Here is a 25689-nt window from a genome sequence, read left to right as displayed (position 1 = left end):
ATATATATATATTTATTTATATATATATTTATATATATAAATCAGGTCTTCATTGCAAGAATCTAGTGGGCTCCTAGAGGCAAAACTCATACCAGGGTGCAAGCCCAAAGGTATTAAATTCTAAAGCTAGTCCACATTCTATCTCTAGCAACTAATCCAATACCCTTAAAGTATCCCTACTCCATGCAGGCAATTCCTGTTTCTGATAAGCTTTGATTCTTTGTAGCAGCCTATCATTCCAGCTTTTGGGATGACAGTTTACCCTGCCACTTCAATTCTGTGATGGATTCTGAGTTCTTTAGCTCCTTTTAGTTGTTGTTGTGAGGACAGGACTGACAACTTCCAAGTTTTTTGTGTGTGTTTTTTCATTTTTATTTATTTTTTGTTTTTCTGAGGCAAAGTCTTGCTCTGTCACCAGGCTGGAGTACAGTGGCACAATCTCGAATCGCTGCAACTTCTGCCTCCAGGGTTCAAGCGATTCTCCTGCTTCAACCTCCTGAGTACCTGGCACTACAGGTGCCCACCACCACACCCAGCTAATTTTTGTCTTTTTAGTAAAGACAGGGTTTCACCATGTTGGCCAGGATGGTCTTGATCTCTTGACCTCGTGATCCACTCGCCTAGGCATCCCAAAGTGCTGGGATTACAAGTGTGAGCCATAGCACCCAGCCTACAACTTCTAAGCTCTTTACATGTGGACTGGAAGCTGGAGGTCTAGTTATTAGAAATTAGACTTCTGTCTTCATTATTTGGACAAAAAATGAGAGTACTTTGAAGATTTAGGATAACCCAAAATTATTTTACACTCTGATTATGAGGTACCTTTATATTTTAAGTAGGCGCTGCTCTGAGCTATGAGAGGCCCAGAGAGACAAGAGTACAGGACTTCAGTCACACCTCCCAGTCATGCCTGCCTGGGGGCAACTGTTCCTAGGCTGCCTCATCCATTATCTTCACATTCCTGGAATTTGTGGACAAAGAACAATTATAGTCAATCAACAGCTTGTGCTATTTTAGTGTAAAATCTTGATAAACTCCGGAACTGCCTCTTCTTTAAAAATCCACTTGTAAATGCTACTTATTGGAGGTTATATTCACGGTAACTGAAATTTATGCTCCAGGGTTGCAGTCCCCAGGCTTGGCCCAACTAAACTCTCCTTATATTGATTTTGCCTCAGCTTCTTCCTTTAGGTCAACAACACTGTCTCAGTGATTACATTTATATTATTTGCTAATAAATTTAAATATAATTTCAAATTAATTGGCTGGGTGTGGTGGCTTGTTCCTGTAATCCCAGCACTTCGGGAGGCTGAGGTGGGAGGCCGAGGTGGGAGGCCCACTTGAGGTCAGGAGTTCTAGACCAACCTAGGCAACATAGTAAGACCTATATCTATGGGGTGAAAAAAATTTTTTTTGAAATTAGGTAAATGCAAACAGGCTCATATTCCAAAAGCTATCACACAATACTTAGCCTGCAACCTCGTTTTCTGTCATTTTAGAAAATCACATAAAACCCAAGGAATGCCATCCCCATGATTTCTACCAGGAATTTTTACTTAAACATACTCTGCTTGTATTTATACATACAGTACCAACTTATATAAGGCTTTACTCTTTACCATATATGTTAACTTCTCTCATTTGATAAATTTAATTACAATTACCTGATAAGGCAGTTAGGACAGGAACCACGTTATGGGTGGAGAATCTGGCTTACGTAAGTTGCCTAAAGTCAGAATAAGTGCTGGTCTGGAATTTAGAACCAAGTATCTCAGTGCACAGGCAGTGGTGTTTCTTGTGATTAGACCAGAAGGTAGAAAAGTGAACCAAGCCTTCCTCATAATAATCTCACTAACATAGTTAACAGTTACTAAACAAGTATCTTTTCTTTTTCTGAAACAGAGTCTTGCTCTGTCACCCAGCTGGAGTGCAGTGGTGCGATCTCGGCTCACTACAACCTCTGCCTCCCAGGTTCAAGCGATTCTTGTGCCTCAGCATTACAAAATAGCTGGCAGTACAGGGATGTGCCACCACGCCCAGCTAACTTTTTTGTATTTTTAGTAAAGATGGTATTTCACCATGTTGGCCAGGCTCATCTCAAACTCCTGGCTTCCACCCATCTTGGCCATGCATGAGCCATTGCACCTGGCCACAAATAACAAACAAGAACTATGACACAGAAAGGACGAGTGTTTGCATTCTAAATGAAAAAAATTTAAAATAGAGATGAAGTCATACAATCATGTTAAGAGCTGGGAAATTCAGAGGGCAATTTGTTCCTCTGGGGACATGGGCCATTATTTCAAGCATTTTAAGCTTTTTATAATATATTATGTATCTTGGAACTTCTGTATTATTGTTTTTTCATAAACACTGATTTTTATGTCTGTGATTTTAAACTGATAATTTTTTTTCTTAATGAAATGGGGTCTTGCCATGCTGTCCAGGCTGGTCTTGAACTCCTGGGCCAAGATGATACTTCCAACTCGGTCTCCCAAAGTGCTGGGATTACAGGAGTGAGACACTGCACGTGGCCAAAACTTGCTGACTTTTAAGCATGCTTTTTTTCTTCCAGTGGAGTCTTGCCAAAGGTATGAAAGTGGTGCCTTCAGGATTGGTAAATATAGGCCTGGCCTTGATCATCAAATAGAGCCATCAACTTCCCAGACTAATTTTCCTTGGGGAAATACCCTATTATACTGCTAAAAAGACACACTGTAAACTTTCCTCTTAGCTCTCCCCAAAGGGATCTACAGTGATTTAGCATTAGAGAACATGTACCCAGGTTTCTCAGGGATACTAGATTTTGGTCCAGAATTGACATATTTTGGGGACCCCAAATGCCACTGTGATCCACCAGGCTAGGTGATAAAACAGTTTTGACTCAGGTCAACTCACAGTGGAGCTGATGACCTGCTGTTGTCCACGTACTGTAATATTTTTTTTTGAGACAGAGTTTCACTCTTGTTGCCTAGGCTGGAGTGCAATGGTGTGATCTCCACTCACTGCAACCTCCACCTCCTGGGTTCAAGTGATTCTCCTGCCTAAGCCTCCCAAGTAGCTGGGACTACAGGCACGTGCCACCACACCCGGCTCAGTTTTGTATTTTTAATAGAGATGGAGTTTCACCATTTTGGCCAGACTAGTCTCGAACTCCTGACCTCATGATCTGCCCGCCTTGGCCTCCCAAAATGCTGGAATTACAGGTGTGAGCCACCATGCCCAGCCTAAAACTTTCTTTTAAAGTTTTATATATTTATATAAATTGGGTACTTCCTGCCTTTCTGTGTCTCTTGGGCTGGCTAATACAGTAGTTTAATAACAATAACAAAACACTTCTAGAATGGAGTTAAGAATTTACATTATAGTAGCTGTGTTCCATTTTGTGGAATCACTGAACCTATTTGTAAATAGGCAAAGAAGCTCTATTCAAGTTCAGAAGAAAACCCACCACTGGAGTTGGTTCTGAGTGTGAGCAGAGGCAGATTTCTGAAACACTAGTAGGGGCCACTTCAGCTGCTCCATTATGTCAATGCTAAAGGTGAAATTACAGCCATATCTGCAGGCTCCGCACCGATGGGTTCAACTGAGGATGGAAAACATTAAAAATAAACAAATACAATTAAAAAACCGAAACCCCAATATAGTATAAGTATTTAGGTAGTATTAGACACCATAAGTCTAGAGACAATATGCAGGTTATATGCAAATACCAAGCACCCTCAGATTTTGGTATTTTCAAGAGGTCCTGGAACACATTCCCCATGGATATCAAAGGATGACTGTATTTGCTTTTGCCTATCTAGAGGAACTGCTAAATTTTTAGAGTTTCTGGTGTTTTGTCTGTGGATAAAAATGGTTGGAGATCTTGAGGGGCTTAATTTAGTAAATGGCTTTTGAAAAGTTTTTTTCCACATAAAAATCATATATAAAATAGCCCTCTCAGACTGAAATAACAACCTCTTTGTGTGTTTCTTTCCCTTACTCATGTCCTCAGATTTAAAAAGGCTCAATTCTAAGCTCCAGTTAGTGTGGCTGCTCCATCCTTTCCTGGGCCAACCATCTACCAGGTCCAAGTGGGTCACAAAACTGGAATTCTCTGTCATTTACCTCTAATATCAGTGTTGTCCCTTCCAAAGGAAAAAACTGAACATCAATTTACCAAAGCAAGTACCTTTTTAAATGCTACTTTTCCAAACCACTCTGTTGGCATATTCCCTGATAATTCGGATACAGAAAAGTTCTATTACAGATTTAAAGTTATCTAAACTTTTTTTTTTTTTTTTGGAGATAGTTTCGCTCTTTTCGCCCAGGCTGGAGTGCAGTGGTGCAATCTCAGCTCACTGTAACCTCCGCCTCCCAGGTTCAAGCAATTCTCCGGCCTCAGCCTCCAGAATAGCTGGGACTACAGGCATGTGTCCCCAACCTAATTTTTGTATTTTTAGTAGAGACAGGGTTTCACCATGTTGGCCAAGATGTTCTTGATCTCCTGACCTTGTGATCTACCCACCTCGGCCTCCCAAAGTGCTGGGATTACAGGCATGAGCCACCATGCCCGGCCCAGTTTTCTAAACTTTTATGATAGGAGAAATAATTATTATGGGTGAGGTAAAAAATAAAATAAAATAAAATATATATATATACACACATATATTTTGCTCCCCCTTCCCCCAAAAAAGCAAGATCATGGTAGAATTCTTTTGCCTATTCAAAATGGCCACCCACCATATACTACCCATCACATACCTCCTGCCTTTCTTGCTTCCTCTCTTTCTCATCCTTAGTTCTATTCACTCCTTTATTCTCAGAAGAACCTACTGACTTGATCTAGCACAATATTCCTTGCAAGATATCAGTAAATGTGAAAAGCACCCCACTCCAGCTTGGGCAATGAGTGAAGCTGTCTAAAAAAAAAAAAGTTTCAGTTCATGGATAATAGCAGGCCATCAGGTCCACTGCGAGTTGACCTGAGTCAAAACTGTTTTATCACCTAGCCTGGTGGATCACAGTGGCATTTGGGGTCCCTAAAATGAATCAATTCTGGATCAAAGTCTAGTATCCTTGAGAAGCCTAGGAACATTTTCTCCAATGCACATTCTGCTAACAGACTGTAGATTCCTTTGGGAAGAGCTAAGAGGAACACTCCTACAGGACAGATAACCCATACTAGAGTACAGTGAGCCCTGCTAAATACAGCAATCAGGCTCCAATGACAGAAAAGCAAAGAGGATAACAGATGGGAGGTTGAGGAAACCAAATTTTGCCCCTTGATAAATAAGGCCTACAGTTGACCATGGTAGCAACTTCAGTGAAAACAAAGAACTGTTTAATTTTTACCTTTCAAACTGATGAACTGTATTGGGTTATCTACTAGTTACTTTTTAATCAAAAGTAAAAATTTTTATATTTACTCCTACATAGTATCTAAATGCCCCATCGGTTCTTATCTTTCTCTCTCTACTTCAACTTGTTATCCCTTTTTCTGCAGGGTGGGGCATGGAGTCTCAATCTGTCGCCCAGGCTGGAGTGTAGTGGTGCGGTCTCAACTCACTGCAACCTCTGCCTCCCGTTTCAAGTGATTCTCTTGCCTCAGCCTCCCAAGTAGCTGGGATTACAGTTATGCACCAGCACGCCTGGCTAATTTTTGTATTTTTAGTAGAGATGGGGTTTCACTATGTTGGCCAGGCTAGTCTCAGAACTCCTGACCTTGAAATCCGCCTGCCTCAGCCTCCCAAAGTGCTGGAATTACAGTGAGCCACTGCGCCCAGTCTTGTTATCCTTAAAGGTGAAACAAAAAGGTCCAGAGTTTGAGACCAGCCTGGCCAACATGGTGAAACCTCATCTCTACTAAAAATACAAAAATCAGCCGGGTGTGGTGGTATGTGCCTGTAATCCCAGCTACTCAGGAGGCTGAGGCAGAATTGCTTGAGGGAGGCGGATGCAGTGAGCTAAGATCGCACCACTGCAGTCCAGCTTGGGTGACAAGAGTGAGACTCTGGCTATTAAAAAAAAAAAAAGGTGGGGGGGAACAAAACAAATACTTAATTTCTTCAGATTGCCCAAATACTTCAAAATACTAACACTGACAAAAATTTAACAGCACATCGGTGGCTCACGCCTGTAATCCTAGCGCTTTGGGAGGCCAAGGTGGGTGGATCACCTGAGTTCAGGAGTTCAAGACCAGCCTGGCCATCATGGAGAAACCCCATCTTAAAAAAAAAAAAAAAAAAAAATTTAAGAGCACAGATATAAAGTAAATCATTTCATAAAGAAGGGAAAGTCAGTGTTCACTTTTCCCACATGGATTATGAAATACTTGTTCCATGGACAAACTCAAAGTACTCCACCAGGAGCCCTGATGGCCCATAGTACTGACCTCAGAGACACAGGAGGGGCGAATCACATCAGAAGGAATACTATACTGAGAACTTTAACCAGCCATTCAAAATGTCAGTAGTGAGGTAAAAGCCTTGACCATCAATTTCAAGATGATTAACTATGTAACAAAGCACCTATGTATATATTAAAACTGCACCTTCTCCATTTTAACACAGGCTCTATGAACACATCCGCGATCTCAGCCTTTTTCTCTTCAATGATGCACTGCTCATTTCTAGTCGGGGCACATCTCATACTCCATTTGAGAGGACTTCAAAAACAACCTACCAGTTCATTGCATCAGTGGCCCTTCATAGGTTACTCATAGAAAATATTCCAGATTCCAAGTGTATGTATTCTTTTCCTTCCAAGAGACAGATACCTTCAAAAAGCTACATAATGTAAAGCTCATTAATAGAAAAGTAGAAAAAGAACTGGAATTATAATTTACCAGGATGCAAATAATTCCCCCAATATTAGAATTGCATTAAGCAATGTAAATTTTCATCTACCTCTGAAATGGTTAAAGACAGGGCTTCTGGCATTCAGACTTGCACCTTAGGAAAACAGCCCCCCCACCTTTTTTTTTTTTTTTTTTGGAAATAGGGTTTTGTTCTTGTTGCTTAGGCTGGAATGCAATGGCACAATCTTGGTTCACTGCAACCTTCATCTCCAGGGTTAAAGTGATTCTCCTGCCTCAGCCTCCTGAGTAGCTGGGATTACAGGCATGCGCCACCATGCCCACTTAATTTTGTATTTTTAGTAGAGATGGGGTTTTTCCATGTTGGTCAGGCTGGTATCGAACTCCCAACCTCAGGTGATCTGTCTGTCTCAGCCTCCCAAAGTGCTGGGATTATAGGAGTGAGCCCCCGCGCCCCAGCAGGAAAACAGCTTTCAAAAATCACAAAGGGAAGGAAGGCTCATGACTGTGAGTTCTTTGAAGATCTGGAGCTCTTAACCACTATTCTATACTGTCTGAAGATGCTACAGTCTTAAAGCATATTTTAAATTTTTATTACTTTCCCATTCTACTAGGATTAAGTGATTATTACATATTTGACACATTCCTTTTTTTCCTTAAGTTTGCATCTAACCTGGGAGTTGTTAAATAAACGAATCAACAGATATGCAAAGGATGCTTGGTAAATTAAACATTTCACTCACAGTAATTCCAATAGAAATATCATTTGTCATGAAAACGATTTTCTACTTAAAGCCTATTGTACATATTTATAGTTATTTTCCTATACTTTACTTCCCAAGTTTAAAAGTTTCTATATCTTAGCCCTATATTTCTTAGGCAAGACAATCTGAATGTAACATCTCTTTCTCATGTCTTAAGGTTAAAGCTGGAACCCAAGACCTTAGAGAAGTACCAAACTAAATGAAAGGGCTATTTCCCAATGGCTTCAGCCCCATTCTAAATCTGAACCTGAGAAAAAATCATCACCTAGAATACAAACTCAGGTTAAAAAGGCTTAGTTACCTATAATCATTGGGTATGGTTAGTGTACGAAACATGTCTCCTTCAGTACCCGTCCCACCATGACAATCGGCTATGAGCTATGTCAAAATAGTGTTATGTAATCTAATAGATAGTGGGCATTCAACTAGGTATTCAGCTTGATTCTGTCACTGGCTCTCATACTGAGGTCGTCTAGTCTAGCTCTTAGCATCTTGATTTATAATAACTATCAGTAAAGACTGTTACTGATTTCAGTTCTTTCTGGAGTAGTTGAGACAAGTAATTAAACAATATTCTATCATCGTATCATCTATCCTTTAGTTTTTAAAATAATTGCTATTACAATAACTGTAAGATAAAGACATTATTTTACATTGTATTTGAATTATTCAGTAATTTTAGGAAGTTATATTCTACACTGGATATGTATTTCTTTTTAGGTTTTAAAAAATTCTTAAAGACGGTGATTATTAAAATTTTTTCTCGGCCGGGCGCGGTGGCTCACGCCTGTAATCCTAGCACTTTGGGAGGCCGAGGTGGGTGGATCACCTGAGGTCAGGAGTTCAAGGCCAGAATGACCATCACGGTGAAACCCCACCTTAAAAAAAAAAAAAAAAAGTATAAAAACAAAAAATTTTTCTCATTTTGATTGTTACCTGCAAAGATTAATTAGTATACCTCAAATGCTTTTACAGATGTCAAGAATGCATTTATTCTTCAAGGTCCAAAATATAAATGGATTTGTGCTACAGAAGCAGAGGATGATAAGTTCCTATGGCTGTCAGTACTTCAAAATGCAATCAAAAGTAGGATGGAGAAGTGAGACTGAACTTGAAAGCATCAAGGGTACCAATTCTCCCCAGCAAAGACAGACAACATGTATTTTCTGTTCCAAAATATCCAGTAAGAAGCAGAGTAACTGTCACGGACCAAGATGACCCACAGGATCCTTCCAACTTTTAAACTTTATCATTTGTGCTCACTTATGAAGAATGTATAAGAACACTTTGAGTCCAAAATTTTGAACTACTTTTGGTAGCTATATTTCACGGGTAATATTATTTAGACTAATCTGATGTGACAAAACCTAAGACAGAGCAAGCACACTGTGTAAAGCTTTGTTTTGTGATCTAATGAAAAAAGCAGAATTAAAGCATTTCTTAAGTGATCAGTCTAGAAAAATATTTTGTTGGTGATTTACCATTTTTAATATTTTCATGAAATTATTAAGATATGGGTAACAGGGCCAGGCATGGTGGCTGACACCTGTAATCCCAGCACTTTCAGAGGCCAAGGCAGGTGGATCCCCTGAGGTCAGGAGTTCGAGACCATCCTGAACAACTCGGAGAAACCCAGTCTCTACAAAAAATGCAAAATTAGCTGGACATAGTGGCGCATTCCTGTAATCCCAGCTACTCGGGAGGCTGAGGCAGGAGAACTGCTTGAACCTGGGAGGCAGAAGTTCTGGAGACCGGAGATCGCCCCATTATACTCTAGCCTGGACAACAAGAGTGAAATTCCGTCTCAAAAAAAAAAAAAAAAAAAAAAAAAAAAAAAAATAAAAAAAAAAAGATAAAGAGGCCGGATGTAGTGGCTCATGCCTGTAATCCCAGCACTTTGGGAGGCTGAGTTGGGTGGACCACCTACGGTCAGGAGTTCCACACCAGCCTGGCCAACATGGTGAAACCCTATCTCTACTAAAAATACAAAACCTAGCCAGGCATAGTGGCACACGCCTGTAGCCCCAGCTACTTGGGAGGCTGAGGAAGGCAGGAGAATTGCTTGAACCCAGGAGGCAGAGGTTGTAGTGAGCTGAGATTACACCATTGCACTCCAGCCTGGGTGACGACTGAACCTGTCTCCAAAAAAAAAAAAAAGATAAGAAATACAAATGGCAATTTACTCAAAAACTTGTCATACATATCCTTAATATGAACGTACTCCTCTAGAGCGCATTAAAGATATACCACTACAAAGTACTAAAAATTTTTCTATAATTTTTAAGTGTTATTTATTGCAAGACTAAATTCTAAGTAAGAAGCTTTAAAAGTATTTCTGACATTGTTACATTAGAAGGCTATTTTTAAAAAGCAACTTTTAAAAAACAAAAATAAATTGAAACAGCAAAACTTGCTTGTAATGAAATGTAGCTGTAAAAATGTTTCTTTTAAAACAAAGAAACAGCAAAATAGGTATTGAGTAATTTCCTGGGCCTTTAAACTGATTAACAACTAAAGGCATACTGACAGCCACTGGGAAACTTTAGCTGATGTATATTTTTACCTAGATATTGCTAGATAAAAATTACATTAATCTTGGAAGCTTAAGGTTAGTCAGTTTCCTTTGTTCTTCATATTCTTGTTTATAGTAATACAGTCTATCGGTAGAGTTCAGGATAGTGAACCTACAGTATTTAAACATTTTTTCTTTCGGAAATGAAAATACAAAATCCTCTATTTCTTAAAATTTTAAATGCTTATTTAAAAAATGAACAAAAGTTAAAATATTATGCTGTTTTATTTGTGTAAAACCACACTTCTGATTCTGGTAAGATATATCCATGTAGTTTAACATCTGTGATTCTATAGACAGAATAAATTTTAAAGGAAATATCTGCTGTTAGCAATGGGTCAAAATGTATATATAATATTAAACAAAATCTAAAACAGTGTATTGTCCTGAATAAGGTATACTCCAGAAACTCATTAATAGGAAAAACTTGTCTATATAGCAAAAGAATGACAAGATGGCTGAAGGTAAACTAGAAATCTTACAGAATTCCCCTTTATTTTGTGAATAATCGATATCCTCAGAAGTTTTAAAACAATACTTAAAAATAATTAAGAAAGGTCACCATTCATACCTATTTCATAAGTTTACATGACTAATGAATTATTCAATCTCACATAAAATAGTTCTAAGTCACTGATGAGGTTGATCACATTTCCACAAGGAAAATATAAAATCTAACATGTTTATATTTGTCACAAGTTGACATGTAAAAGAGGCCTGAACGTACCACATGATTTGTGAATGTATATTACTGCAGAGAGTAAATTAGCTTATGGTGAAAACTGCCTTATCCAATATAATTCTTTAAAATAAAAAATTAAATGGGAAACTTTTAAAAGATTTTTTATGGAATACAGATGCTTTATGTAAAATATTAAACATAAAAGAGGGCAAATTGACAATTTATTTCTGAGTATGTGGCTGAGATGTAAATGAGCCCATTCTATAAATCAAATCGTGTGTGGTTTTAGCCATAGAAGTATTATGTATCCTGGATGCTATGGAACAGAAAAGGTGGGTGTCCCAACAAACACAATATACCCTCCAGAAAACGTCATCCTGACCTTTTTATTGTTGAAATTAAAAAATAAAAGATACTTAAATACAATGGTGAACATATAGGGCAAAACAGAATCATAAAATTTAATGTTGAATTAAGCAATGAGCTGAATGTTTGGGTCTCCAAACTGGCTTTGAACCCAAATTCACTTAAAAATGACTATGTTCACAGTTAACGGCAATTGGCTTATAGGTGAGAGAATGGTCGAAGTTGTTCCAGTTGAACTTCCAGGGAAATTCTCTCCTCAAGAACATCCTGAAAAAGAGGCAAAGGCCAAGTTATGTTTCAAAATATATAAAAATGAAGGAACATCTAACAACATCTCTGCTTCAAGAAAGCAATTTAAATTTGTCAAGAAGACTAAGGGAGAGCTTATTCGTATTTTAAAAGTTTATTTCACTTTAGAAAGGTAGATTCTTTATATGTTTTTAATATTAAAGTAAGATCCTGGTAATTTCAAACATTTTATTACATAAAGCAGGGTAACAGAATGTCTAGTTATTAGAAAAGTCAATGTTTGCAACAAATGGGTATTAACAACTGAATTTTGCAATAAGCCTGCCCCTGAATTAACTGTAGATGAATTTGTTGATATAGCTTCTTTTCCCTAATGATGACATCTGGTTACGTCGACTCCTAGGTCTCATTTTGAGCTTTAGTTTCACAAAGAGTAACTTGGCATTCAGAATTTTAAATCAATGCTGACTTTGGATGGTCTTTCTAGTTAGCCACCAAATTCTAACTTACTTTCCTTTTTTTGTTTTCTCTATTATAGTGGCAGTATCTTATTTTAACCAGAACCACCTCTTTCTATTTTGTACCTTACTTCCTATTTTCTGTTCTCAGAAGTAATAAAAAGGGAATTTTTCAAAATAGTTTCTATATACTTATTTTAATGGTTTTCCCTGGTTCAGAAAAACATACATTACCCCAGGTTAACATGACCCCAGGTTACCTGTATATGCATTAAGGTTTGAGTACCACTTTTTTTTTGGTAAGACATGAGTACCTAATAATGTTGGGGAACCATAAGTGATTCTGGGAGTAATTTTTTTTTTTTTGACCCAATAAGGAAGGAGTAAGTAGGAGTAATTTTATTTCTAGGGATGCAAAGAAATCACAGTTAATAGCAAATATACACATTCCTCTCAGGTATTAGATGATAAGCTTGCCTTTTCTCTTTCCATATGCAAGATGATTGAAATTGCTGCCATCTCTCTTCTTTAGATCTGTTTAAATCTCTTTAATGGAATCTGAGTTGTCTTTGATAAAAGGACAAACTACAACCTGGATGCAATGGCTCACGCCTGTAATCCCAGCCACTCAGGAGGCTGAGGTGGGAGGACAGTTTGAGCTTGAGCCCAGGCTGCAAGGTGACAGAGCAAGATCTCTTTTTAAAAAAATAAAAAAATAAAATAAAGGAAGTGGGTAGGGCAGGTAAACTAACCACAGTCAAAGCATCTAGAAAATTAGAGCGGAGGACCATGTATATGATCTTGGAGATTATCTGAGGTCACATTTCTTCTCTTTAGGTTTCTTTACTAAGATAAGGAACATCATAAAGATTCAGAAACTATATTACCTTTAACTGTTGCTGCAATTCGCTATTCAATCTGGCCAAAACTGTGTTGGTTTCCTTATTGCGTCTAATTGATGCCTGAATAGCTTTCTTATCTTTCCCAACAGATCTGAGAAGACACAGAAGGCAAAAAAAACGCATAACCTTCGTTTCTTATCTTATTAGAAACAGAGAGGAATCCTCTCTATTCCTCCCTGATCTATTTTTAAACATGAAAAGTTAAAAGAAGCATCTTTTTCCTTACTAGTATAGCTCAACCTCACTTGCTCAGTTGCAGCGATAAACCAAAAAATAAATTATTAAATAAATTATTCTTCTGTAGAATCACCTGAATTTAAGAAGAGTCTAAAGCAGGTATTGGCAAACCTTTTCTGTAAAAGACCAGATAGTAAATATTTCAGGCTCTGTGGGCCACAGAGTTTCTGTCTCGTATTCTAGTTTTTTATTTTTTCTCTTCTATTCTTTCTTTTCTCTTCTACAAAAAAGAACAAGTCATTCTTAGCTCATGGGTTATACAAAAATAGGCCATAGGCCAAATTTGGCCCCTAAGACTTAACTTGCTGATTCCTGATCTAGAACACCATAACACCAGTTTTACTATAAACTTTCAAGTTTAAAAAATGTACTACTACAGGGTTTGAAACAGGGTGTTAAAATGGAATTGGAATTCAATTTAATCAAGGGGAAAAAATGGGAAGAATACCTACCCATACATGACAAGGTTCAGCTTAACTAAAGGAAGAACTAGTCTGACCATAATTTCTTTCAGTCTGATTATTGTTATTATTATTATTATTTTCTAGACGGAGTCTTGTTCTGTTGCCCAGGCTATAGTGCAGTGGCACGATATAGGCTCATTGCAACCTCTGCATCCTGGGTTCAAGCAATTCTCCTGCCTCAGCCTCCCAAGTAGCTGGGACTACAGGTGTGCACCACCACACCTGGCTAATTTTCTTGTATTTTTAGTAGAGATGGGGTTTCACTATCTTAGTCAGGCTGGTCTCCAACTCCTGACCACAAATGATCTGCCCAGCTCGGCCTCCCAAAGTGCTCGTGAGCCACCATGCCCGGCCCATTAGATTATTTTTAATTGCTGCGCTTTTTCTTCCCAGTAATTAAATGTGTCTAGGAATAGCTTTGATTACCTGGGAATAGAAGGTTGTGATGCAAGAACAGCAGCTAAGACACCCGTCTTTTGTGTATGTTCATCAACTTCTGGCCTTAATTCATCTTCTGATTTTAATCTTCTTCGAACAGGTTTAGGTGGTGGAGCAAGAGGTGTTGTGCCTTTGCTCTTTAAGACAAGAATTCCATTAATAATGAGCACTTCTGAAGACATTCATAGTTAGCACTTTGCAACACCATTTGCTTTCTTTAAGCCATTTGCTCTTGGAAAATCAAAGTTACTTGTCGAAAGTTACTTTAAAGCCATGTATTTGTGGCAAGAACCAACTTAAATTACAGTGGGAAAGGATGTGTCTAGTTGACACCACAATCATGAATGTACCTGCAATATAAATTTTTTTAGAGTAACATAATGATGCAAGACTGTAACATTCAGTTTTAACATAAATATGATACAGAATCCTGTTGAACAATAAACAAAGGCAGTCTCTAGAAATATCTGTTATCACCACGGAGTTAGGATTTCTTACTCAAAAATACTAACATACATCTTAATGAATATATTGACATTATAAAGTAATGGAAAGCAATTCTTTTAGAAAAAAAAAAAAGCATCACTATTAATATGCAGAGTAATTATAACTTTTGAAAATGAATTGACATTTTGTTGGAGATTATGAATCTGCCCCAACAGAATAAAAAATGGTGTTTTGGCATTTACTTGGTTTTTACTTAAATAAAAACCATATCTTTAGTTAAGTGCTATTTTTAATTTGTTGCTGTGAGTTGATAAAAAATAAAGTTCTTTACTTAAAAACTTACAGGACTACTAACGTAATACAACATAGTGATACAGTTTGGCTCTGTGTCCCCAAATCTCACCTCAAATTGTAATCTCCATGTGTCATGGGAAGGACCTGGAAGGAGGTGACTGGGTCATGGGTGGTTTCCTCCATGCTGTTCTTATGAGAGTGAGGGAGTTCTCAAGAGAGCTAATGGTTTTACAGTGAGGCACTTTCTTGCTCTTTCTCTATCCTGCCACCTGCTTCCCCTTTACCTTCCGCCATGATTGTCAACTTCCTGAGGCCTCCCCAGCCATGCAGACCTGTGAGTCAGTTAAATCTCTTTTGTTTATAAATTATCCAGTCTCAGGTGGTATCCTTATTGCAGTGTGAAAATGGACTAATACACAGAAAGTGTCCAGAAAGCAGAATTTAAGCACTTTAGAAACACATGCTGTTTTTATACCTACTGGAATGTCTAGATAACAGGAAAAAAAAGTTACCAAAATTATTCCCTCAAGGGGAAAATGTGCTGACAGTTGCAATCTGAAGTACAACGATATAATTTAGGTTATCTGTCCCCTCCAAACCTCATGTTGAAATGTGACCTCCAATGCTGGAGGTGGGCCTAGTGGGAGGTCTTTGGGTCATGGAGGAAGATTCTTGTGAATGGCCTGGTGCCCTTCTCACGGTAATGAATGAGTTCTTACTCTGAGTTCACACAAGAGCTGGCTGTTTAAAAGCCTGGCACCTCTCCTTGCTCCCTCTATCGCCATGTGACACACTTGCTCCCACTTTGCCTTCTGCCATGATTCTAAGTTTCCTGAGTCTTCACAAGAAGCAGATGTTGCCACCATGCTTCCTGTATAGTCTGCGGAACCATGAGGCAAAATAAACCTGTTTGCTTTTTTTTGAGACAGGGTCTCACTCTGTCACCCAGGCTGAAGTGTAGGACACTATCTAAGCTCACTTCAACCTCCACATCCCAGGCTCAAGCAATCCCCCAACTTCAGCCTCCCGAGTAGCTGGGACTATAGGCATGCACCACCATACCTGGGTAATTTTTTTACTTTTTGTACAGACAGGGTTTTGCCGTGTTGCCCAGACTGGTCTTGAACTCCTGAGCTCAAGTGATCCATCTGCCTTAGCCTCCCAAAGTGCTGGGATTACAGGTGTGAGCCACTGTGCTTGGCATAACCTCTTTTCTTTATGAATTACCCAGCCTCACCTATTCCTTTATAGCAATGCAGACAGGCTAACACATACATAAAACAGATAAGGATTGGCAGATGAATGGAAGGCATGGAAAGATATGTAGTAAAGCCAGTATAATAAAATAATAATGGTATATAAGGTAGTGTATTTACTGATATACAATGAAAAATTGATTCAATTTTTCTGTGTGCTTAAACGTTTTCATAATAAAATGTTGGGGAAAAATTATCCCTAAAACCATTAAAGAAAAGGTTAAGAGCACAGAGAATAAAAATAACCTTAGAGGGTTGATAATTTTCCTCTATTATATTCAAGACTACAATAAAACTGAATTTCACCTATAAAGAAGTCCTACTTTATATAGTGGGAAGAATGTGATAACCACTTAAATTCTGAGAACGTGTGACAAATATTTAACGTAAGATTACAGAATATCACCTCCATTAAATAGGCAGACTTTGTTCTGAGATAGACTGACTATCCTACAGGTAAAGGCAGAGAAATGGGTTAGATGATTTCTGGTTGACCTTATTTCTAAAATTATTTCACATAACCTATAATGTATAAAATTATTATTATAAAAGACATTTTGCATACCACATTGGCGGGAGCAGTAGCAGCTGTCTTTTCTTCAGTTTTACTATCTGTTTTGGCAACTCGAAGAGAACTTGCAGGATCAGAAGCTTTTTCAACCTAGAAATGAATATGTTATCACTATTAATTATATATAACATATAATTATGCATAAATGTAGAATATGTAACAAATCAGAGCAAAATGTTAAAAAAAAATATTCTGACAAGAAATCTGAGATAATAAGGAACTTGAAGGAACCTTTTTAAATGAGCTTTCTCTGTTGCTGAAAGGTAGAGGGGAGGGCAGGTTAAAGAGGTGTGAGGGAGAGGAGGACATGGTGAGGATGCAGCTACTGCACTGAATCTCTAAGTGGTTAGTTTGGGATGTCCTCATGGTTGGGAGAGGGGAGGCATCCACCCAGGAGAGTGAGTCCGGTACCCTCTGCACACTTCTATATGCCCACTCCAACCCTCCTAGATGCAGCCCAGTCCCCTAATGGGCCTGGCAGAAAGTTGTAGGTTTGAAAAGGGAGCTAGTAGGAAATTTTCCATGGCTATGATATATATGACAGAGATTTCAGAATTCCTCTGGTTTCTCCAACTCCAGATTTATGCTCAGACAATAGAATCTCCTAGAACACTGTGAATATTAAATTTTGGTATCCTGTAGTCTTTGCTTAACTAAAGAAACTTACTCTCATACAAATTTTAAATGCTTCAATTAGAAGTTTGGCTAAGACAGTTCTAAAGTTGTAATTAGATATAGAAGTTATGTCTAGAGAAATTATCCTTGGGAAAAAGTTGCAATGAGTGGAGCTATGGTAACCATGGCCTCTTATCACATGGAAATCTTCACCAAATCATGCAGTCAGATGCTTAGCATTAAGACGGAAATTCCCAAAGCAGTGTTTTAGCAATGGTCAGGTTGTGGTATCTTTTCATGTGGTAACAGTCCCTCACCCACCAGACTCTGATGCTTACTAAGCATTACACTACAACCAGCAGACATTGGAGGCCAATAAAAAAGGTGAGAAGCACTGACCTAAGGAATATTTTACTGATGTCCCCTCTAATATCTGCTAGGTTGACAGTGCATGGTATGGGAAGAGACTGCCTGCAGAAAATTAACCAAGCCCTTGAAAACTTGAAAACTGACCGGCAGGACTTCTGGATGTTTCTCGGCTTCATCATCTTGTTCTTCATTTACATTTGATGCAGCAAATACTTCAAACTGGCTGAAATCTGCAAAATTTGGTTGCTCTGGTATCTGCTGAGGTGAGGTACTAGTGTGAGTCATGAGGCCATCGGCATCCACTGGGCGATGCACAGTGGGACCAGGAGCCTGTGCAATGGTTCAGAACAGAGACACACACATTTTATCAGCCTATCAGTGTCACAGACTACTCCTCTTCTCTTCTCTTTGAAAATTTAGTATATAAAGATGCCCTGTTTTATTAACTGTAAGTTCAGAAAGGTTTATTACAGTAACCTTTAGCTCTAAATAAATGATTGAACCATAAGTGAAAAGCTAAGACATTAAAAAAAAAAATTGAAGATAATAAACCTCCAATAAAAAGATATTTTTTCAAAAACTTTATTGCAAAGAACGTACACTGAAGGAAACGGTGGGTCTGGCCTGACCATCACTCTCCACTTGTAAGTATTTTTTTCTTAATTGGGCTAATGCACAATAGTTTGTTCCTTAATTTTTTTTTTTTAATGTTTCACTATGTTTCTTAAAAAGGTTGCTATTATTAAAGTGGGAGAAACACTATTCTAACTATTCTCCAAACATGTCAGAGCACTTCCCTTCAATTCATCTACCACTCCTTTCCCAGACCAAGGCTGCTACATCTTCAGTCTAAAAATTTGTTTACTGAATATCTACTTGTAAACAAAACAAGTAAGGCCCACTCACATCCTAATAAAGCTGACAGTCCATAGCAGAATAAAAGAGTAAGTACCTAAGAAATTAAAATAGAGTGTGAGATGTTTTATGACAAAGGAAGTAAACGATACTAAAGAAATAAATTTGAAGTCTCTTCCCTTTAAAAATTCTTCATCCCCTCCAGGAAAAACTCTATCCTGGCAGTCGCCCGCCGCATCTGCATGATGGGCTCCAAGGCGGCGCAGCTGCTAGAGGTTGCCGACTTCGCGGCTCGCAAGCCCCCGCAGCAGCGGCGGAAGGACCCCGAGGGGACCCCCTACATCAACCACCCCATCGGTGTGGCTCGGATCCTGACCCACGAGGTGGGAATCACTGACATTGTGGTGTTACAGGCAGCTCTGCTCCATGACATGGTGGAGGACACAGACACCACCCTGGATGGGGTGCAGCTACACAGGTGTGGTGCCTAGTGGAGGAGGTAACAGATGACAAGACTCTGCCCAAGCTGGAGAGAAAGCTGCAGGTGGAGCAGGCGCCCCACAGCAGCCCCAGGGCCAAACTGATGAAGCTGGCAGGCAAACTCCACAATCTGAGGGACCTGAATCGCTGCACCCGAGGGGTGGTCAGAACATCGAGCCCAGGAATACTTCAACTGGGCAGCGCAGGTGGTGAAGGGGCTTCGGGGAACAAACCAGCAACTGGAAGAGGCTCTAAAACATCTGTTCCAGGAGTGGGGACTGACACTCTGAGCAGTGCTTGGAACTCTCCAGCAGCACAACTCCAGCCTCATCCAGGCCAGACAGGATTCACACACCTTTTCTGTGCCTCCCATGCTCCCTCCATCCTTCCCAGATATCAGAGGCCAAAAAAGACTTGCATTTTTTCTCAATCTGAAGGTCTCCTGCTAACTAAGCTGAGCCCCCTGAGCGTGGGAATCAGATGTACCCATCCATTTCTGATGCACTCGCTGCCTCTCTCCAAGTCTTGGGTCTGTTTGCTATTTTGCAGGGTGGGATCTCTGGCCCCTCGGGGACTTAAGATTATATAAGTACTAGTTCCTAAGTCATTACGGGCAATAAAAAGAACTCTGGGTAAAGGTGGAAAAAAAGAAAAAAGAAAAACTCTATCCTTCTTACTATGATATGGGAGATGCTCTGCCTCCTCCCTCCCTCTCTAGTTTCATTTCCCATCACTCCACACATCTACTCCTGTTGTGCTGAACTAATTTGTTTTCCTCTGAGGAATGTACCAGGCTTAACACATACCTCCATGGCTTTGTGGATGTCACACCTTCGGTTTGGAATGCCTTCTCCCCAATAAATTTCACTTTAGCTTTCAAGTCCCCGCTAAATCTCACTTTCTTCATTTTACATATGATGTGATCCCTAACTTTAGCCACTAAGGCTGTCCCAAAGCATTTTATAAATAGGTCTACTACAGCACTGTAATTTTGACCTGGAAGGGATGCAGAGGTCAGTATACTTCCTTAACTCATGTAGTAACACATCCAGATAGATGCAGTGAGGTTATTTTGGGGTATTTTGTTCAACCAGAGAGATGCAGTGAGGTTATTTTGGGGTATTTTGTTTTGTTTTGAGATTGGGTCTCAGTCTGTCACCCAGGCTGGAATGCACTGGTGCAATCACAGCTTACTGCAGCCTCCTAGGCTCAAGAGATCCTCCCATCTCAGCCTCTCAAACAATTGGGACTACAGGTGTACACCACTATGCCCAGCTAATTAAGTATTTTGTTGTTGTTTTTAGAGACAGAGTCTCACTATGTTGCCCAGGCTGGTCTGCAGCTTCTGGGCTTGAGAAATCCTACTGCCTCAGCCTCCCAAAATGCTGCAATTACAGGTGTGAGCCACTGCACCCAGCCCAGTGAAGTTATTTTGTGAGCCACTGCTAGACCCAGGACATTAATGGATATCTCCTATCTCCCAATCCATTGTCATTTCCACTAAATCCTTCTCTGTCAAGACATTATCATTTGTTTCACTTTTAAGTTTCCTTCAAAAAATAACTGAGATCATTCTTGAAATGTGTATCTTTCAAAATAATATTTAGCCTCACTGAACTAAATGCTCATTAAGGATTGCCATCAGATCATTCCTGACCTTCCAAATAATTTGAGAATAGAATTAAAGACTTAGCAGACAAACTAATCATGGGACATTCAGTAATAAATACCTTGGAGAATTACCTGTGAGGGCTGTGGTCTTGGAGGCACTGCAGGAGGATGGGCAACAACTCCAGTCTGTTGTTGTCCTGCATGAATACAAAAGTCTTCTTTTTAGTAACTGTATAATCACTTCATTAACAGAAGATAGGCTGAATGAATGTGACTACATGATAAAGATTTCTAAGAATGTCCAGTAAGTATTGGAAGGCAGATACCATCTGGTTACACAGCCTGTATGTAACCTAAAGACCAAATCCCACAGCATTTCATCACATCTCATTTTGCTTCTTACCTCTATTACATAAAGTTCTCCTGGCATATTCCTGCCTGTTTCAGTGATAGTATACAATCTTGATTTTCTTCCGATATCTCTGACTGCTTTCAGATATCAAATGAAAACTTCCAAATTTTCCCTTTCCACTTCACTCTCCCATTTGTATGTAAATGAATTCCAAATAATACATCAATCTTTCTTAGCCAGTGGTGTTATTTAGCCTTTCCTTAACCACTCCAAACTCACAGTGACTAAAAGATAACTTCATCATCCCTGCCCTAACTTTTCTATTTTAACTAATGTAATAATAATACATTCTCCAAAAATTGAAAACCTGAGGTAAGTTATGACTCCTCTTTTTCATCAGTCAAATTGAGACCTATCAGTTTTCCCCTCTTGATATCACAACGTCGTTCTTTCAAAATTTCCTGTGACATCTCTCAGGTTCCCACCTTCATCATTTGTATTCAAACACAGTTTAAGTAGTAATTAAGAAAAAAAATTGCCTCTTGTCTGCTATCTTTTTAATCCAAAATTTATCTTCAGGTAATTTTTTCTTTTTTTTTGAGACAGGGTCTCACTCTGTCGCCCAGGCTGGAGTGCAATGATGCAATCTCAGCTCACTGCAACCTCTGCCTCCCAGGTTCAAAGGCTTCTCCCACCTCAGCCTCCTGAGTAGCTGGAACCACAGATGCGCATCACCACATCCGGCTAATTTTTGTTATTTTTAGTAGAGATGGAGTTTCACCATGTTGGCCAGGCTGATCTTGAACTCTTGACCTCAAGTGATCTGCCTGCCTCTCAAAGTGCTGAACTAAAGGCATGAGCAACCACACCCAGTCAGATAAATATTTTTTTAAAGACATATTAAGAGAAACAAAAGTAAAATGTGTATGTGTCTTGGATTAACTTTAAAATTAAATGATCATGTATATTATGGTTCGCTAGCCCCTACCTGTGGTGACTGCAAAGGTCCGATTCATATCTAAAGATGATGATCTAGAATGAGAGGGCTGTGGCCTTGGAGGGGGAGGTGGTGGTGCAGCGGTATCAGGCGATGTTCCTGAATGAGACCTGCAAAATTCACCCCATCATAATTGGTCATACTACTGATATTGGAGCTTCTTTCTTTGTAAGCATTCAAACTTGGCTAAGCAGCAAAGGATCTTATTAGCATGACATTTTCTCAAGTAGGTATGTAAGTGTTACAGTAAGTTAAGATAGCACTGTTTATGATGTACCCTAAACAACTGATTATTTTATATGGCAAATAATTTTTTAAATAAAGTTATATGCAAAATTTCAAAAAAAATCTTTTTTTTTTTTTGAGACAGTCTCAACTCTGTTGCCCAGGCTGGAGTACAGTGGCATGATCTCAGCTCACTGCAACCCCCGCCTCCTGGGTTCAAGCAGTTCTCCTGCTTCAGCCGCCAGAGTAGCTGGGATTACAGGTGTCTGCCACCACGCCCGGCTTATTTCTGTATTTTTAGTAGAGACACAGTTTCACCATCTTGGCCAGCTAGCTTCGAACTCCTTACCTCAGGTGACCTGACCACCTTAGCCTCCGTAAGTGCTAGGATTACAGGTGTGAGCCACTGTGCCCAGCCTCATAATTTTGAAAAGAAGCTTAGTTGTCAACATGATACCATAACAGACTACATATTTAGTGTAATGCTTTCTCATTCAATTAAAGGTAATAATAGTCTGAAAAACTAATTATAAAAAGAGAAAATCTACTTTCAGGAACAGTTAGCTTTCAATCTATTAAGGTCTGGAGTTTAGTAGGTTGCACATGTCCGCACAGGCCATCTCATTTTAGAGGTGACTATACTCAAACTCAATTCATCCTAGAGATTCACTTCTTTGCTACCGAAGTCTTTCATATTCTGAAAAGAGTCTCAAGGACTCTGATCTTCGCATATGGGAATAAACAGCAGAGTAAAATCCAAGATTACTGAGAATGCTGAGAAACACGGGAAGAACTACAAGAGGACTCAGAAAGGAAGACAAGCGGCCTTCTGACTCTAAGCTCTTTGGAGAATCTGCATCCTCGCCACATCCTCCAGGTGTATAGCAAAATGATACTTACCATGTGCAAAATGTGAGGAGAGAAAGATGCTTCTGTCTTGCACACAGCTTTTAAAGGATGGTAAAGCTCTGGGAGACAAATCTCTTGCCATCCTCCACTCTATCCCACCCCTTTCTTGTTTGTGTCTGAAAGGTTATTACGTAACACAGAACTTCAAGGTGGGGACATGGCCCACGACTGGGCTGTGCTTTTGGATGGTGTTTTAAAATACAGAATTCTTTTGGTATTTGCCATAAGGTTATACATGTATTACTTAATAGACTCTCACTGTTTAGGTACAAAAAGGACTATATAAAACTTCTATCACCAAGAAGTTATCACCTCTTTTTAGACCTTCTACAAAATAACTACTTAGAAAATCAGGGTTCTTTTTGTTTTTCTATTCAAGTTGGAAAGGATCAAAATTACTTTCTTTTACATAAATTGAAAAGTAACCTAACAGCTTTCAGAGAACAAAATCATTTGTGCTTGGTTCTAAATAGTTTTAAACATTAAAATGCAGCAAGATATTTTAACATGCTTTTCATTGACAGAAATACTGACCTTTGACGAGTTACATTGCTCCCGATCTGTTCTGGGTCAGAAGTAAAAGAGTCTGAACTACTGTAACCATCTGCTGATAAATGGGATATGTCCTATTTAATAATAATCATTTCTTTACTTTTTGCTCTATCTACTCCAAACAAATATAACTGATATGCTGTTTCAAGCCAGAGATAGTCAAAGATTGGCTAGTAGGCTAATAGTTCATCCCAGTTGTTATTAACTGTAAAAACTACAAATCAAATAAATCATGGCATATTTACAAAGTAGACAAAGCAAGTTATAGTCTAGAAAAAATAATACTTAATGACGCAGAAATATTCCAAATAAGTCACAAAATGGTACATATACAATCTGGCCCTCCAAATCTGTAGATTCCACAGCTGAGGATTCAACCAACCGCAGACAGAAGGTATCAGAAAATAAAGTAACAATACAACAATAAAAATAACACAAAATAAAAAAACCACACAGTATGACAATTTTTTTTTTCAAATATAGTGTGTGTGTGTGTTTTTGTTTGCTTTTTGGTAGAAATGAGATCTTGCTATGCTCTAACTTCTGAATTTAAGCAATCCTCCTGCCTTGACTTCCCAAAGTGCTAGGATTATAGGGGGTGAGCCACCAAACCTGGCCCAATAAAACAACTATTTACATTGTATTAGGTATTATAAGTAGTCTAGAGATGATTTAAATTTGCATGTGCATAGGCTACATGCAAATACTACACCATTCTACATATCAGAGAGTTGAGCATTCACAGATTTTGGTATCCATGGGGGTCCTGGAACCAATTCCCTACACACATTGAGGGATGACCATATTACAAGTTCACATAACATACAAACATAATTTCTGTATGTGCAGAATGAAAACTAACCTTAACAATGAATCTGTTAACCATAGACTTTAATGGGAATAGCAAGAATATGATTATTTAATTTTTATCAATTACACATTTATAGAATAAATAAGTTACTTTTGCAATGGACAAAAAGGTCACTTTTAAAGAACTAATTAGAAATATTTTAAATAAAGAAAAGTAATTTTAAAATTGCTCATGTGAAAATTAAAAATTTGACACAGGAATAAAATGTGCTTATACAATAATAAAATTTATGAAATTAGCCAAGGAAACCAGATTTTTCTGCAGAGGAAACATTCATTTTCAGTTTCCTCAAAGTCTTATGAAGCAGATGAGAATCCCAGAAATAGACTAAGAGTTGTGACAGAAAAAAGAAATTTTAAAATAGAAACTCTAGGGACAATCTGAAGGAATATTACTACATAAGTTTAAGAGTAATAAGCTGAAGGGATTATTTTAGTTTTATTTCAAAATGTATCTCTTTCCTTTTTCAAATCACAGAATCATCTAGTTGATATAAGAATGACATTAAAATGAACATATTCCCATCTGGATATTTTAATAGGCACCTCAAGTTTAATGTATCTAAAACTGAACTTGATTTTTTCCCTACAAACCTGCTGCTAGCAGTTTTCCTCATTTCCCTATTGCCCAGGCCAAAAACCCTGGAATCACCCTTGACTCCTCTCTCTCTTACATCCTGTATTACACAGGTGAAAGCAACTCCTGAGGTCTTTTCCTACACAAGGTACCCAATATAGCCAGAGTCCAGCCACTTCTCAGCACTTCCACTGCTTGCACCCTAGACACCAAGCTGTCACCATCCTCACTTCCCTAATTACCCCATCCCCTAAATTGCATGCTGTTTTCTCTCGCCTTCTTCTGGCCTATTACCATTAGGACAGCCAGAGTGACCCAATTAAAAAGGTGGCTCAGATCATGTCACTACTCCATTTAAACCTTTGATTGGCTTTTCCTCTCACTAAGTCAAAGAAAGTCTGACACTGCCTCCTGTTACTATTCTACCACTGCTACCTTTCCCTGCCAAACTTGCCAACCAATTCTATTCCAAGTATTTGTTTGCTATTCTGTAGAAGCAGTCCCTACTCTACATTTGGTGCTTGCTGTGCCTTGATTTTCCTTCTGAATTCACACAGCTGAATTCACCTCCTTCAAGTCCACTCAAATGACATTTTTTGGTAAGGCCTTCCTTGGCCATCCTATTTAAAATGGCACCCCTCCTACACTTCCCTGGATTTATTTTTATCCACAATGTTAACTACTTTCTAATATGAGTTATATTTTATCCCCCTTTTATCTCCCACACAGAATGTAAACTGTATAGCAGCAAAGACTTTTTTATTGTTAAATCCCCAAC

General features: G+C 38.7%; 2 protein-coding genes and 1 pseudogene across 16 annotated transcripts in view; 2 read left to right on the top strand and 1 right to left on the bottom strand.

Annotated features, from left to right (window-relative positions):
- ECT2L (epithelial cell transforming 2 like) overlaps window positions 1-9012 on the top strand; it is a 111123-nt gene extending 102111 nt beyond the window's left edge. For 6 of the 7 annotated variants that reach the window (XM_032274626.1, XM_032274632.1, XM_032274628.1 and 3 more), the window contains 2 exons: window positions 6555-6727; window positions 8539-9012. In XM_032274626.1, coding sequence (XP_032130517.1) covers window positions 6555-6727; window positions 8539-8666 — 301 coding nt within the window. In that variant the 3' untranslated portion in view covers window positions 8667-9012. The remainder of the gene's footprint in view (window positions 1-6554; window positions 6728-8538) is intronic. The other variant, XM_032274630.1, reaches the window with a different exon arrangement.
- A 1588-nt stretch (window positions 9013-10600) lies between these two features.
- Window positions 10601-25689, bottom strand: part of REPS1 (RALBP1 associated Eps domain containing 1) — a 78381-nt gene continuing 63292 nt past the window's right edge. For 4 of the 9 annotated variants that reach the window (XM_032274614.1, XM_032274615.1, XM_032274619.1 and 1 more), the window contains 8 exons: window positions 23447-23519; window positions 21770-21888; window positions 20562-20626; window positions 17628-17813; window positions 16494-16589; window positions 13920-14068; window positions 12778-12883; window positions 10601-11450 (listed from right to left, as the gene is read on the bottom strand). In XM_032274614.1, coding sequence (XP_032130505.1) covers window positions 11382-11450; window positions 12778-12883; window positions 13920-14068; window positions 16494-16589; window positions 17628-17813; window positions 20562-20626; window positions 21770-21888; window positions 23447-23519 — 863 coding nt within the window. In that variant the 3' untranslated portion in view covers window positions 10601-11381. The remainder of the gene's footprint in view (window positions 11451-12777; window positions 12884-13919; window positions 14069-16493; window positions 16590-17627; window positions 17814-20561; window positions 20627-21769; window positions 21889-23446; window positions 23520-25689) is intronic. The other 5 variants (XM_032274621.1, XM_032274622.1, XM_032274623.1 and 2 more) reach the window with 2 other exon arrangements.
- Window positions 18425-19459, top strand: LOC116549211 (annotated as a pseudogene).

The sequence above is a fragment of the Sapajus apella genome, unplaced genomic scaffold, assembly GCF_009761245.1.
Source record: "Sapajus apella isolate SASKATOON/1434 unplaced genomic scaffold, GSC_monkey_1.0 scaffold6, whole genome shotgun sequence".
Classification (NCBI taxonomy): domain Eukaryota; kingdom Metazoa; phylum Chordata; class Mammalia; order Primates; family Cebidae; genus Sapajus; species Sapajus apella.
This window is presented reverse-complemented; position numbering and strand designations above follow the sequence as displayed.